The sequence below is a fragment of the Accipiter gentilis genome, chromosome 1, assembly GCF_929443795.1.
Source record: "Accipiter gentilis chromosome 1, bAccGen1.1, whole genome shotgun sequence".
In the NCBI taxonomy this organism is placed as follows: Eukaryota; Metazoa; Chordata; class Aves; order Accipitriformes; family Accipitridae; genus Astur; species Astur gentilis.
This window is the reverse complement of record NC_064880.1, coordinates 12,286,622-12,299,728: the sequence shown is the minus strand read 5'-3', so window position 1 is coordinate 12,299,728 and position 13,107 is coordinate 12,286,622. Positions and strand designations below refer to the sequence as shown.

At 41.2% G+C, this 13,107-nt stretch overlaps 1 protein-coding gene across 5 annotated transcripts in view; it reads right to left on the bottom strand.

The window, feature by feature from the left end:
* Positions 1-13,107, bottom strand: part of HDAC4 (histone deacetylase 4) — a 264,285-nt gene that overhangs the window by 151,509 nt on the left and 99,669 nt on the right. For all 5 annotated transcript variants that reach the window (XM_049806725.1, XM_049806715.1, XM_049806707.1 and 2 more), the window contains one exon: positions 10,862-10,933. In XM_049806725.1, coding sequence (XP_049662682.1) covers positions 10,862-10,933 — 72 coding nt within the window. The remainder of the gene's footprint in view (positions 1-10,861; positions 10,934-13,107) is intronic.

Below are 13,107 nucleotides of genomic sequence, written 5' to 3'. Positions count from 1 at the left end.
CAGGCAAGATAACGCTTCTCCATCAACGAGCCTTATCTTGACCCAAGTGGCACTGTGTTCTCCTCGCAGTGAGCTACAAGTAGGGCAGCTTATTGGAAACTCAACAAAAAGTAAATGCTAGCTACCGGTGGTTGACCCGGTAAAAATTTGTGTTGAAGATATTCTATATATCATGTAAACACTGTTGTGGCTTTCATCCCCATACAAGGGTGTTTTTTTCAGTTCTTGTAATTCTCCTGCTTTCTGGCATTTCCAACATTTCAGAAGCTGGATTATTTCCTGTAAATTCTTTTTTTCCTCCATCCAACTCATTCACTCCCACGATACGTTATTTGCTTAATAGAAACTCATTCTGTAAGTGCATACAAATACAAATGTGCAAGGAATTAGTCAAAATGTAAGTTTAACAGAATCTGTATTATATTAAAGCAAAAAAAGTAAGGGAAATGCCCTTATATTTACTGCATAGAAACCCTGATTCTACTGTGAAGCTTAATAAGGAATAATAATTAAGGAATTCCTTAATAAGGAATAACTTATATTCTCAGACAACCAACAATTTAAGCTTCACACTTCTGATCAGGATACTGAGTTTTCATGGATGGAAAGCAGGTTGACATCTGCTAATACCTCCTGTACCTTGGGGTCATCAAGGGATCAGGCTATCACCTGGACACTACTAGGACCTGATTTTTACCAAATTCATTTCAATTTCCTACTATCAGCTGCAGGTATTGTGCAGGTGGCCACTACAACACACAACTGCATGGACGGGCAAATACAGTTATTACCTGATTTTAGGGGAAGGCAGAGACAAAGGTCAGACAGTAAGTTGGCAGCAGAGCCTCCTCATTCCAGAGCAATGAGCCACTGGGATGAATCACAGGTATTTTCTAAGTCAGATGAGGAACTCTCAAGTTCCTTCAGAAAAAGACTTGGATGCCTTTTCCAGCACACATGCCACAAAGTGCCATTAAGACAAGCCCAGCTGCAATGCGGACATTATGGGCCAAGCCTCAAGGTTGCCATTATACAAGGGCACCTCACTAAACCCACCCGTTTCCAAAGTGGGGTTTGCAAGGGTTAGGGTTGATGGTGAAAACCATACCATACCATCCTACCTCTCAAACATTTGTGCATCAGCTGGAAACCCTTCTTTATCCGTGTGATCACTGGCACATCTGGAGACCAGGCCTGATCTCCAGCCAGATGTGCAAGGAAAGACTTCTGTATGTCATGTCATTTGCCCACTCCCAGATAAGAAGCTTGTGTCAGATGCAGATCATCCAGTTGCTCTCAACAACATTCATTTACCTTCAGGACCAAAATAGCTGCACCATCGTTAGTTCCTTGCTCTGTTCAGTTGACTCCTCCTGCAGGTACTGTCTCTCAGGATCCTGGTGACGCATTTGCCATGAAACCACAACCCGGCTCCAGCAGTAACACGAAAGCACTATCACTGAACAAGGTGCTTGTCTAGTTACTCTAATACAGTCAAAACAGCCAGTTTAAATTAATCCTCCAGCATAAGATTTCAATGAAAGCTTTTGGCAGCATTTATGACAGCATCTGGCTCACCAAGAATGATACTGATGAGGTGCAATTATTTTACAAGTGCAAAATGAACTCAAAAATACCCACCTCGAAACTTTTTTTGAGTCTGTCCATCCTCCCCCATCCTCCCCCCAAAACATATGAACAAACTAAAACTGCTAATTTCATTCATGACAGGTTTTTCTTTCCCCGACCGCAGGAATGCAGTCTACCCAGCAAAACTTAATGGAAATCATTCAATCAGAACAGGAATATGCTTCCTTCACAGGTACATTATCAAGTAGATAGAACACTGACTAGTTTCGCATTATATATTCCTTTTCTAATATATTATACAGGCATCAAACATTAAGAAAAGTACAGCAGAAAATAACTTGGTCTGATATTTCTATAATAAAAAAAGTTTCCCAAAATATTTAAAGCACAAAATATATACAACTGAAAAAATATTTGAGTGCTTAAGACAGTTTTGGAATAGCAAAAAATAGAGGATAAAAGGTAGTCCCCCATCAAAACTTTTTTAAAAATAGTAACAGTTTAATCTATTTTTGGAAGAATATGAAAAAATTTTGTATTCATTTATTTAATCTGAGAAACAATTTGCATACAGGTGGCAGATCACTGTCCTTAGTGTAAATAAAAGCCTTCCATATGTCACTTAACCAATGCACATAGTACCCTGACAACTCAGGTTCTTCAAGACCTCCATTAATATCATTACAGCATGACTGTCTATGAGCAGGACTACAAACAGGTTAAGGAAAGCAAGTTTTGACCTAAATTTCACCCATGGTTTGGTCTCCTGTACAACCTGGAGAACTGCTACTATAGCTTGTGAAGAGTTCCTCTCTCCAATGGAAAAGGTCAGTTGCTGAATTTTGTTAGAAACTTTTAAACAAATTCACCTTGCCCAATTCACTAGCAAGAACTATAACAGCTTAAAAAACACCTAGCAAAGTATCATTAAAATGTGCAGTACGTTTATTCTGTATATTACAATTACAGTTCCAAGTCAATGATTCCAAAGCCTTCTATTAGATCACAAAAACTTAAGACCAGCTTATAATGAAATCTCTAATCAAATATGAATGAATCATCCAATATGACACAATTTTTTGAATGAAAAACAGATGGAAAAGTAGTAATGATTGAGTGGTTTAAATCACAAGATATTAGTTAAGCCAAAGGAGCAGATATTTAATCATAAGCACTTGTTTCAAGTTAGAGGAAACACCAGCTTAAGGTAGACCTCAAATCAAGCCGTTCAAGGGGCAATTGCCAAGCCAGCACCAACCATAAACTTAAACGAGATAGCATTAGTGTGAATGAACTTACTACTGCATCCGAGGCACAGAAAATGCTGATTTCACATTTGCTTGGTGGCAAGAGGAATTAGGTGAGGACAGAGGAGGACATCCCTGCCCGGTACTCTTTGAGGAGCCTGGAGACTCTGATTTAGGAAAGCGTGGGCACACAGAAGGAAACCAAGCTGGTAAAGCTGAAGTGCTCACATTGCAATCCAGCTCTCAAAAGACCCTATTTGTTGAAGGCAGTGTCCCATCTTTCAAGGCCTACACACTTAAGAAGTCAAAACAAAGTTAAAGCCTTACACGTTGGCAGTGCTCTCACATTAACTCTGCATATCAGTGTTACTAGGGCTTTTTGGCTTGAAGTAGCTTAGTTATAATTTTTATTTCTATACTTAGTGAATTATGTCTCAGCCTTAATCATTTCTGGGTTTGGAGCAGGTTTTTTCAGGGCAGGGGAGGAGACTGGGAGTGAAAAGCAACAAAAAGGGAGAGGAAAGGTCTATTTAATCAACCAATGACAATTCTCCAGGTCAGCATCTGGAGACTGCTACAATACTTTAGGCATCATTGCACAAGCCATTCAGCTGATATTCCCACCACTGCCCAAAGACAAAGCAGAGCCAAATACAGCCCTGAAAATCAATATATGCTGGGGAAGAGCCTCTAGAATCTTGATAAAGGCATCTTGTGTCAGAAGAGGAATTCCTAAAATCCTAGGAATGCAGGTCACTGCTGAGCACACACCTATGGCATCTATTTCCCCTTCAGCGATAAACTACCCCGAGTTAATTTTGGCATAAAGCACTCTAGGGAGCTCTGTAGTACAGAGCACACCAATAAAAAGGGAACGCAAACCAAAGCAAACACACTGCTAACGAAACAGTCCTCACAGCAACTCCTCCACCCTCGTTCTCCAGCTAACACTCACATCTATCTAGGAGGTGTCAGGAGAAGCTGATGGAAAAGAAGAGTCGAGTAGAGGGTGTGTCAGACCACTCCAGCCATAGGACAAGTGTTATCCTGAAAAAGTGAGGGAATTATAAAATAAAATAAAATATCAACACAACAAAAATTTCATCTTGATTACCTCTTTAGGGTTGCAGATCCAGGCAAAAACCCAGAGCGGAAACACACATGGCAAACAGGACACGGCACAGTCACTGAAAGATCGCATCTGAGACACGCAGAATTTTTTTACTGAGAAACGCCTCAATCCATGACCAACTTTCCATGCAATATTTATTGCTTTTCATTCATCGCACGGTACTGTTATTTTTAGAAGAGCCATAGGCAATGGGAACAGATTACTGATTAACAATTCAAGGGAGCCTTTAAATGTCTGCTCATATCATGCCATCTCCTCCTTCCTAAGAAGTCAGAAAGTTTAATGTAAATACCATCATACATACAAAGGCTCTTCCCTCCACCACCTGCTTTTATATAAAAGCAAAACCACGAAACAACCTTTCCTTTGGTAAGGAATCGGTGAGAATTACTATTTTTGAAAATAACACTTTGTGAACAGTCAGGACTAAGCAAATCCAGTGAAATCTATAGTTGATCAGTATGAATTAATAAATTAAACAAGGTGAGGGAAGAATAAAGAAAAATAGCAAGTTGGGTCTTGCAGTAAAGCAAACTTTCCTGCCAGTTACCTTTCATCTAAGAAAACAGCTCTGTATTCAAGTGCTTAAGATTTAAATGCTGCTTTCAGCTTTTAAAAGAGGAACAAGTCGTTAATAATTCATCCCACCTCCTCTGTTTAATAACCATTTCCTTTCTTTTTCTGAGACAAAACACAACAAAACAAGAGATTAGGAGCTGCAGGGTCCTGCTGTTCCCATCCCACAGGATCAGGACCATCCACATTCTGTGCAGACAACAAAGCGGTCCCTGCTCCAGCAAACCCAACTCAGCCAGAGAAATGGTTTCATTCCTTGCAGGACACAGATGCTGAGGTTCAGGCAAGAGATGGTGCCTCACCAGGCAGGCCAAAAAAAGCTCATCCCTCTTGCTTACACCCCTACACATGCATGCAACCCTGCAACGGGCACGTGCTGACGGAGAGTTAGAGTCATTAAATTATGCTATGATTATGACTGACAAAACATGAGTTTGGGTGCAATATTAGCCCAGCAACAAGGTCCTGAAGCTTGAACTTCCCTGATTGTCTGCAGGGAGCCGCCAAGAGTCTCTAGATGTGGCAATTCCCTCCCCTGTCCTGCATAAATAACCCCAAATTTGCTGACCACATTCTGGACATGCTGCAAAGGGCTTTTTATAAAAGCACAATAATACAGCAAATCACCTGTGGAAATCTGGGAGCTGGCTGAAGCATTACGCAAGGCTTTCCTTGTTGAGCAATGGGTTAAGGAAGGTGAGCTTTACTAGTACCTCTAGCTGGTAAAACACTTTTATTGTCATTGCACAGGCTACATTCTGTACCTCTAGCTTAGGGTTGGAAATAATACCTGTTGCAGTAAATACAAGGTTAACTTGATTTTAACTATCAAGGCTCTATCTAAGCTACATGAACCTGCAGCTTCTCTGCTAGCTTATGCTAGAGCATCTAAATGGTGGCAAAATTAATAAACTAAGCCTGACAAAAATAGCTGCAGCTTTTAAATAAGCTAACAACAGGATAATAAGCAAAAAACAATTTAATCTGCTTAGTGTATGGTTGTGACATTAAAATGATTTCTCAAGAACTCACTTTTAATGATAATTTGGGTGGGTTCTCCCCCCCGTCTTCACAAAGAATAGATCAGGATATTTTTAACGTTAAAGGACTAGCCTTTCTGTACATGAGCTACACTTCTGGGGCATGATAAAAACCATATGCCATTCCCATACTAACACATCCCATTGTGAACAAGGACAAATGGGCTCCTGTCTGCGGAGGCATGAGCCTGTTGGGATCCCCAAATCCAAGCTGACCAGCCAGCAATCTGAACCTGCTTCAAAGCCGCACTATGCCATGCTGATTTGGTACCTTTCTGAAGGAGCTTTTGAAGCAGACACACTGTAGAAAGCAGGCAAGTATCTGAAAACACAGTGCAGCAAGAAGGCATCCCCTTCCTTTGAAGGGATAAATTAACAAAGGCATGGTGTTGAGCTCTGTTAGACCAACTAGACGCACTCCTTCCTCTTAGAGACGGGGATTAATCTCCGATTTCAAAAGCCTGTAAAATCATGTAACAATATTAGTCCAAAGGCTCTTACAAACCATTTATTCATACATACATCAACTTTTTTTTTTTTTTTTCAAATGAATGTGGAAGTGAGACTGGATAATTAGATCCGGGAAGATGAAAAAGCAGGGAGCTGAAATCTCATGCGTAATCCTCTGGCTGCCCCTGCCATGCTGCCCTTGCTCTTGCCAGTGTCAAATCCAGAAGAGCCCCGGTACTGTGCTGGAAGAGCCGTCCTGAGGGCTGAGCAGCAGCATCGTGGTAAAGGCAGCAGCAGGAGGTCAGTGTGGCCAGCAGCAGGGGTCTGGATGGAGAGCAGGGGCGCAGCCACATGCAGAAGAGCCATTTTGAGCAGCCTCATGTAGAAGATGCAGTCCGCTCATCACCATCATTAGGACATCCCCAGTCAAGCCCCTGTTGCTCTTACAGAAACTGCTCAGCAGCAGCCAGCCTCCATGCTTTGTTTAACCCACTTTTACAGAATACTGTCAACCCTCAAGAAGTCATCAGAAAACCACCACTGATCACTTCTCTAATGTGCACGATGGCCTCACAGACCACCAGTGGTTTGCAGATGACAGATGGAGAACAACCTCAAGAAGGCATGCAGCAGCTTTCCATCTGATCTGCAACAGCAGCCAGAGAGAGGTCTTCACTTTAGGGGCAAGAAAGAAGCCTAGCATCTTTTCCTCAACCCCTCCATATATCTGTATTCTGCAATGGATACGTCCCAATGCAAACTATTTGTCAGCTGCACTCAATCACAGCAATTTTTATCACACCTTGGGAACACATCCCTGAAAAGCCAATGGAAATGCTATGGGAAGGGGAATTTCTTTCCTAATTCAGTAACTGAACTGTCCACAGACATCCCTAGAACTTCACATTAGGCCATGACTAGCATATTGGGGAAACACGGCTGGTCAGCTGAGACTGTTAATCTCAATCTGCAGTTTTATTACTTAAAGCAAAGATTTTAAGTTTAAAAGGGACTAGCTTCCATCTTACTTAATTCTAGCATTTCACTTATGTATCACAGATATCGAGCTGTTTTCACATTTCCAATACTAAAGAATTGCTTAAGATCTTATAGTAACAAAATGAGCAACTATAAAGTTTATACCAACAAGAAAGACTGAAAAGACTTACAGAAGGTAGTTATCCAAAGTACTGTGAACACAGCCTTATAAAAAAAGAAAACTCACTCTACAAAGCATGCGTAATGAAGATCTATTTGATAAATCTCAAGAATGGTTTCAACAGTACACAGGTGATGTTTTTAAGAGGATTATGTACAACATATCTAGATATTTACACAATCGAGGTCTTTTAGACTGGCCATCCAGCTTCGCACTGTGGAAAAGCATAGCATTGCTTGGTTTAAAAGCATAGGAAGAAAAAGTAGGAAGACAAGAGAGCTCTGTCCCTCCCTCCTTGCATATGAATCAGTCCCCTTATGCAGACTGCAGCTAAGTTCACTGCTAAAAAGAAGCAAAATACTATAAAACACAAAAAGTCCTTAAAACCAGTATGATAACTTGCAGGACAATTCCTTCACCTTTCTGCAAGCAATCCACTGCCACCCATCAAAACCAGGCAGTGGCCACCTCTGTGCCCACGTATCTGAGAAGCTTTCTCTCCTGCTAAACTTGGCCCCTTAATCATCATGAGGTTTTCCATGTAACATTAAGTAAAAATAATCTGTGTAGTCCTTGCTCTGAAGATCTCTGAATTCAGCAAGTAAAAGTTAAGGAAAAGCAATATTGTCCCTTCTTCCTCCAGGCCAAAGATGCAGTAATATTCTGGAGCCAGAAAAAGAGAAAGCAGAATTGTCAAACAGATTATTATATTCCTGTACAAGATGTGGGTTGTGGGGGTTTTGTCTTGTTTTACTTTTACAAGCAGCTAAAATTCAGAAGCACCAATTTTGGGTGATACATATTTGAAAAGAGAAAATGTTTCCCCTCCTTAAATTTATCCTTAATTTATGCAAAAAGCAGAGAGAGAAATCATTTTCATAAAAACACATCTTGCCAATGACTGAACTCCATTCTACCCAACCCAATTCACTCCTAAAACAGTTTCATAAAAATGCTCTAAACATTTTGATTTTGCACTTGAGATGCTTCCACAGAACAGAGCATGTTTACGACCTTGGTATTGTACATCCCTTTCTCACCCCCTTACATCAGAGAAGAACAATTAACAAGGATCAAACTTCTCCTTCACTTGGTTCATGGTGAAGAGGAAACATTCTGGTTTCCTACAAGTACACTGCAATGACTTTACCTTAACTAGAAATGTAGTTCTGGGGATAAAGGCTCATTGTCCGCTCGAGTTTATTCATCACAAGGGCTACAAATCTTTACCATAACCAGGACAGGATAAGGTTTTAAATGGAATATCCCAGGACACAATTAAGCACTTTTTTCCTTAAGTTGTTTTTCAACACCATTATTTCAGCCATGCCTGAGACTTGGAACAACATCCCGCAAACCCACACATAACTTGTTTTTCCAGAGCAATACTTGGTATTACTTCTCCTTTCTTCTCTCAGCAGGATCTGCAGCAAACTCCTAAAAGTAATAATGATAAAAACCAGACGGGACAATGGTTTGCCCAGGTGGGTAACTCTGTCAAGCTGACAGCAACTTTTAGCAGTAATTTTAAAAACCCATCAGGATACATAGGTATAGGCAGGTACCACACTTGAAATCCAGCTGATAAGCCACTTCCAAGATCAACAATACTTGCTTGCATTTACAAACATGCCGAAACATCTTTTTACTTGTTGCCAAACACCGTGCTTCCAGGTTTTAACTATCGTTCTGCAAATCAACATATACAATAGACATTTCCAGCCTGTGTACACACTGCAAGGCTGAAAAGATTTCTCCAAAATTTAGCAGAAACTGAATAAGTATAGGGTCTTCAGTGAAAAGTACCTGGGTGACCACTGTCCGGAGCCAATGCTGCTTCTTGCATAAGGTCACATTTTCGTTCCCAGTCAGTCCTACCCTTCGCCCATTACACGCATGACCTGCCTGAGCTTTCCAGCATGAGACAGGAATTCCCACGGCTCAGATGCTGGCAGAAGTCATTCGACAGAGAGACGTTGCTGCCTATGTCACATCCCACCCACTTAGCATGAGTACAGCACCCCAGTGATGGCTAGCTGTTTCTTTTTTCAGTAGGCACACAGGTAAGCTATAAAAATACTCAAAATGGAATCCAAACAGTAAGAATTCCATAAATCCTGTATGAGTCCATAACACCTTAAAAAAGCCTCCCTTCAACTGGGGAAAAATAGAGCATATTGAAGTCCACCAACCCAAAGTGTTAACCAGCATCAGCCTTTGTCCTGTAGTATCTCAAAAGGAAACATTAAACATAAGCAACAACAAAATCAATTTTAAAAAAAAAAAAAAAAAAAGAGAGAGACTAAAACCCATCACATTCACAATACTGGCCATTGATCTACTGACAGAAGAGAGGACTGCGACTCCTCTTGTGCAGAGCCACAAAATTCAATCTAGCACATGGATACAAAACCTTTTAAGTTTACCTGTGTTACCACGGTATTCTTAAAATGAGAATCTCTCTTAGGGTTAGGAGAATATAACCTCCCTTACCTGACAAACAACTTTTGGAACACACAGAGGGAAGAGAGGTTTCTCAGAATCCAAAGCCAAACACTTGTAACCTGGTAAACAAGGATCTCTTTCTTTTTTTTCCAACACAATAGCTCTACCTCCTTAAAAGTTTCCTTCCCCAGATATGCATTTAAGTCCACAAAAATCTAGGTTAGGTCACAGCCCATCCCCCCCCCCCCCCCCCCCCCAATCTACTGAAGTTGTTTTGAATAAGCTTGATTTACATTTTTCCAACTTGCATTACCAGAAGCACTTAGATCTTCTGCAAGATCTCTTCCTTAATATAAAAGGACCTAAAGGCATTTTGGAAGGCAGCAGAGAAGGGAAAGTTGGGTTTTTGGAAAACTCGAGCTTCTACCTGGAAAGTAGATAATGCTTCATATACCAAATCATGCCTAGTATAAATATCTCTATCTGTTTGCACCTGGAAACAAAATACTTTTGGAAGAGAGAAGGGGGAAACACAAAAGACAGCAACAGATTGCTTTCCATAGTATTTCATGTATTGTGACCAAAACTTTGGTTTCCATCACTTGAAGTGCTGCAACTATGAGCCATAAGATCCCTCTCAGCTCCACGAGGAGCAGTCCTCCAGGACGAACACTGTGGCTGCTGTGCTTGCTTCATACCAGAAGGATAAGACCCAAGAGATACTGTAGCAGGATCATTAGAATAGCGAAGAAAAGCAAACAGCCCAGAGCCCAGCGTGATACGCTTTGATCAGCTTGTGTTTGGCTCCTCATTTCAACACAAGGAGATTTCTCCTTAATGGGAGCAGCAACTCAAAAACCTACTTTGCCTCACAGTGCTCCTTTAAAGGCTGTGAAAAGCCTCATAAGGTGCTGCTTTGTTCTGCTATCCTCTCCTTTCTAAGGAAAAACAAGCAGCTCCAAGCAGGTTAGGCTCTCCTTAGCCCCCTGCCAAGGGTAAGGGCTGAGCTATTTAAGACTCCTAAGACTGCTGTGCTCCATCCTCTTCTCCACTCCCAAATCCCACTCGCCCAGCCTGGGAAAGTAGATGTGTGCAAGTTCTAACACACTTTGTTCCAGCATTTCACATTTGCATTTTGCTCTCCCACTTGCAAGATAGAACTGCAGAATACTTTATGGCATTCCCAGAATAGGAACAATGTTTAATAAAAGTTTCTTCTTACCAGAGCTAGGCATGTGGTTCACTCTAGGTGGATTCAACAGCTCTACTGGCTGGTCTCTGCCAGAAAGCCCATCTGGAAAGAGAGGGAAAAAAATAAAAAATAAAATAAAAAGTCACATCATCTCTTTGGTTAGCTGAGCTATTTTAGACATTCCAAGCAGAAACAAAAAAAAAAAATTACTAACAAATTATCAACGTAAAACAGAAACACAGAAGTAGCACAAATCAATAGAAACAAGAACATTAACCGAACAGCTGCGCAACAACTGCTTACACTAAAGCATAAAAGATACTGCCGCCTGAATTACACCCAGGTTTTCCCAGTCTTTAAATCCACAACTGGTACTGATCCCAATCCAAGTAAATAGGCACATCAGCTTATAAACCTTACCATACAATAACTAAATTGCAATTCATTCCTTGCTCGGAGAACTGAGTGAGTAAAGACAGAAACGCAGCCCTGTGAAGCAAAGTTGAAGAATGGCTGTAATATGCCAGAGAGATGTTAAGGAAAACTGACAAATCACTGCAGGAGATTAAAATGCATAGACATGCATAACAAGCCCCATTTTGCATAAGTTTGGATTTCAGAAAGGCATTAAAAACATACTTTGTAAATGATATGCAGAAATCCATCTTGCTGAAGCAGTTCTCTATTTAAAATATTTCAAAGATTGTATCTTACATTCAGGTAAAGTTAAAACAGAAGAACTCAATACCTACTGCTGTGGACTGCCAGACCAGATCTTCTAGTCACCCATCTGCCCCCACCAAAAAAAAGTTGAAGCAAAAAATGCTAAATTATCTTTTCAGTACTTAGACTATGAATACTTGAATACAGAAAACTTCTCAAACCCATTTGTTCCACTGTATATATCTCTACCTTTGCCAGTTCTGTCTCACTTGGTCTCCTCTAATGCCTTTCTGTGCTCTGTGCTGCAGCAGATACAATCAAGCCAAACCCTGTCTGGAGACATCAAAGAAGCCACCCCATCTCTCTCACTCAAAGCAAAGGACAGCATTACAAAAATGTTAAGATGTCACTGCAACATCAAAAAACATACCAAGTTAAAAATAAAATAAAATTATACTTTGTTTTCTTCTCCCTATTTTCTTCATTCCAGGTTTCTGTAGTTGGGTCTTCTCCATCACTTGCGTGGGTTTGCCTCCAGTGATCATACCCAAGCATCAGTGCAGCTTCAGGCAATATGTCAATAAATTAAACTATAACCATGCTGCGTTCTCCTTCTCAAACAAGTAATATAGATTATTTGCATTATATTTTTTTTGGCTTTTGTCTTGTTACTTCTAGAGCCAAGAGAGTGGCCGGGCTTCCCATACCTGAGTGGCCAACCTACAGCGTCAGTGGGATGACACTTGGCCAGCCAAGCTTCACCTGCACAAGCAGCAGCAAATGGCAATAAATGAGGAGGCAACTGGATTGAAGGGGTAGAGCAAAACATCGCTATTTTAAATAACATTCAGCCATCAGCCTCTCCAGATTCACAGCCCAGTGGTCACTGCAGATCAAAAAGCCTAAATGGATAGCAAAAAAAATAGGATCCTCCGTAGTTACTAAAATGTCGGGTTTTACAGCCTTGTTTTTTCTCTAAGACAGGCATTTGCTATCTCAGCCCTCATTAGTAATTTTTTAATTCATTGGTGAACTGCATCTCTACTTGCTGCTGAAACCTTCGCTATGTTTTTGTGCTGAACATGCCAGCATCGCCCAGGGACCACGAGCAGCTCCCAAAATTCATCTGTTCAGCCTGCCAGTGGCTTAAAGAAAAAAAATAATCACTCTTCTGGGCTCTCCTAGCAACGAAGCAGCAGCCACCCCAGCGGCCAGCCAGCACGGCACACGTACCCACTCCGGCACACGCTACGGCCCAGCTGGAGAGAGCATGGGGAAAGGGGAGCATGCAGCAGGGAGAGGCAAGAACAGTCCCAGGAGCCCCCACAGCTTCCTGGAGAGTAGAGTATTTTAAGCTTCTTCACTATTTCAGATGAAGATGCACCTTCAGAGAAGGACTCATCTACAAAACAGCCCCGTACCAGCAGCTGAGGTGCTCTGAGACACAAATCCGGGTCAATTTTGACAAACACACCCATTTGCAGTGAGGCTGTTGGAGCAAAGGTGCCTTTTCTCATGCTACATCCAGCAGTTTTGAACAAGTGACATATTAAACTCACACTTCCAGCAGTAGAAAGCTGCTGGCAGAGAACAACTGACGAGAGCCCATCTAT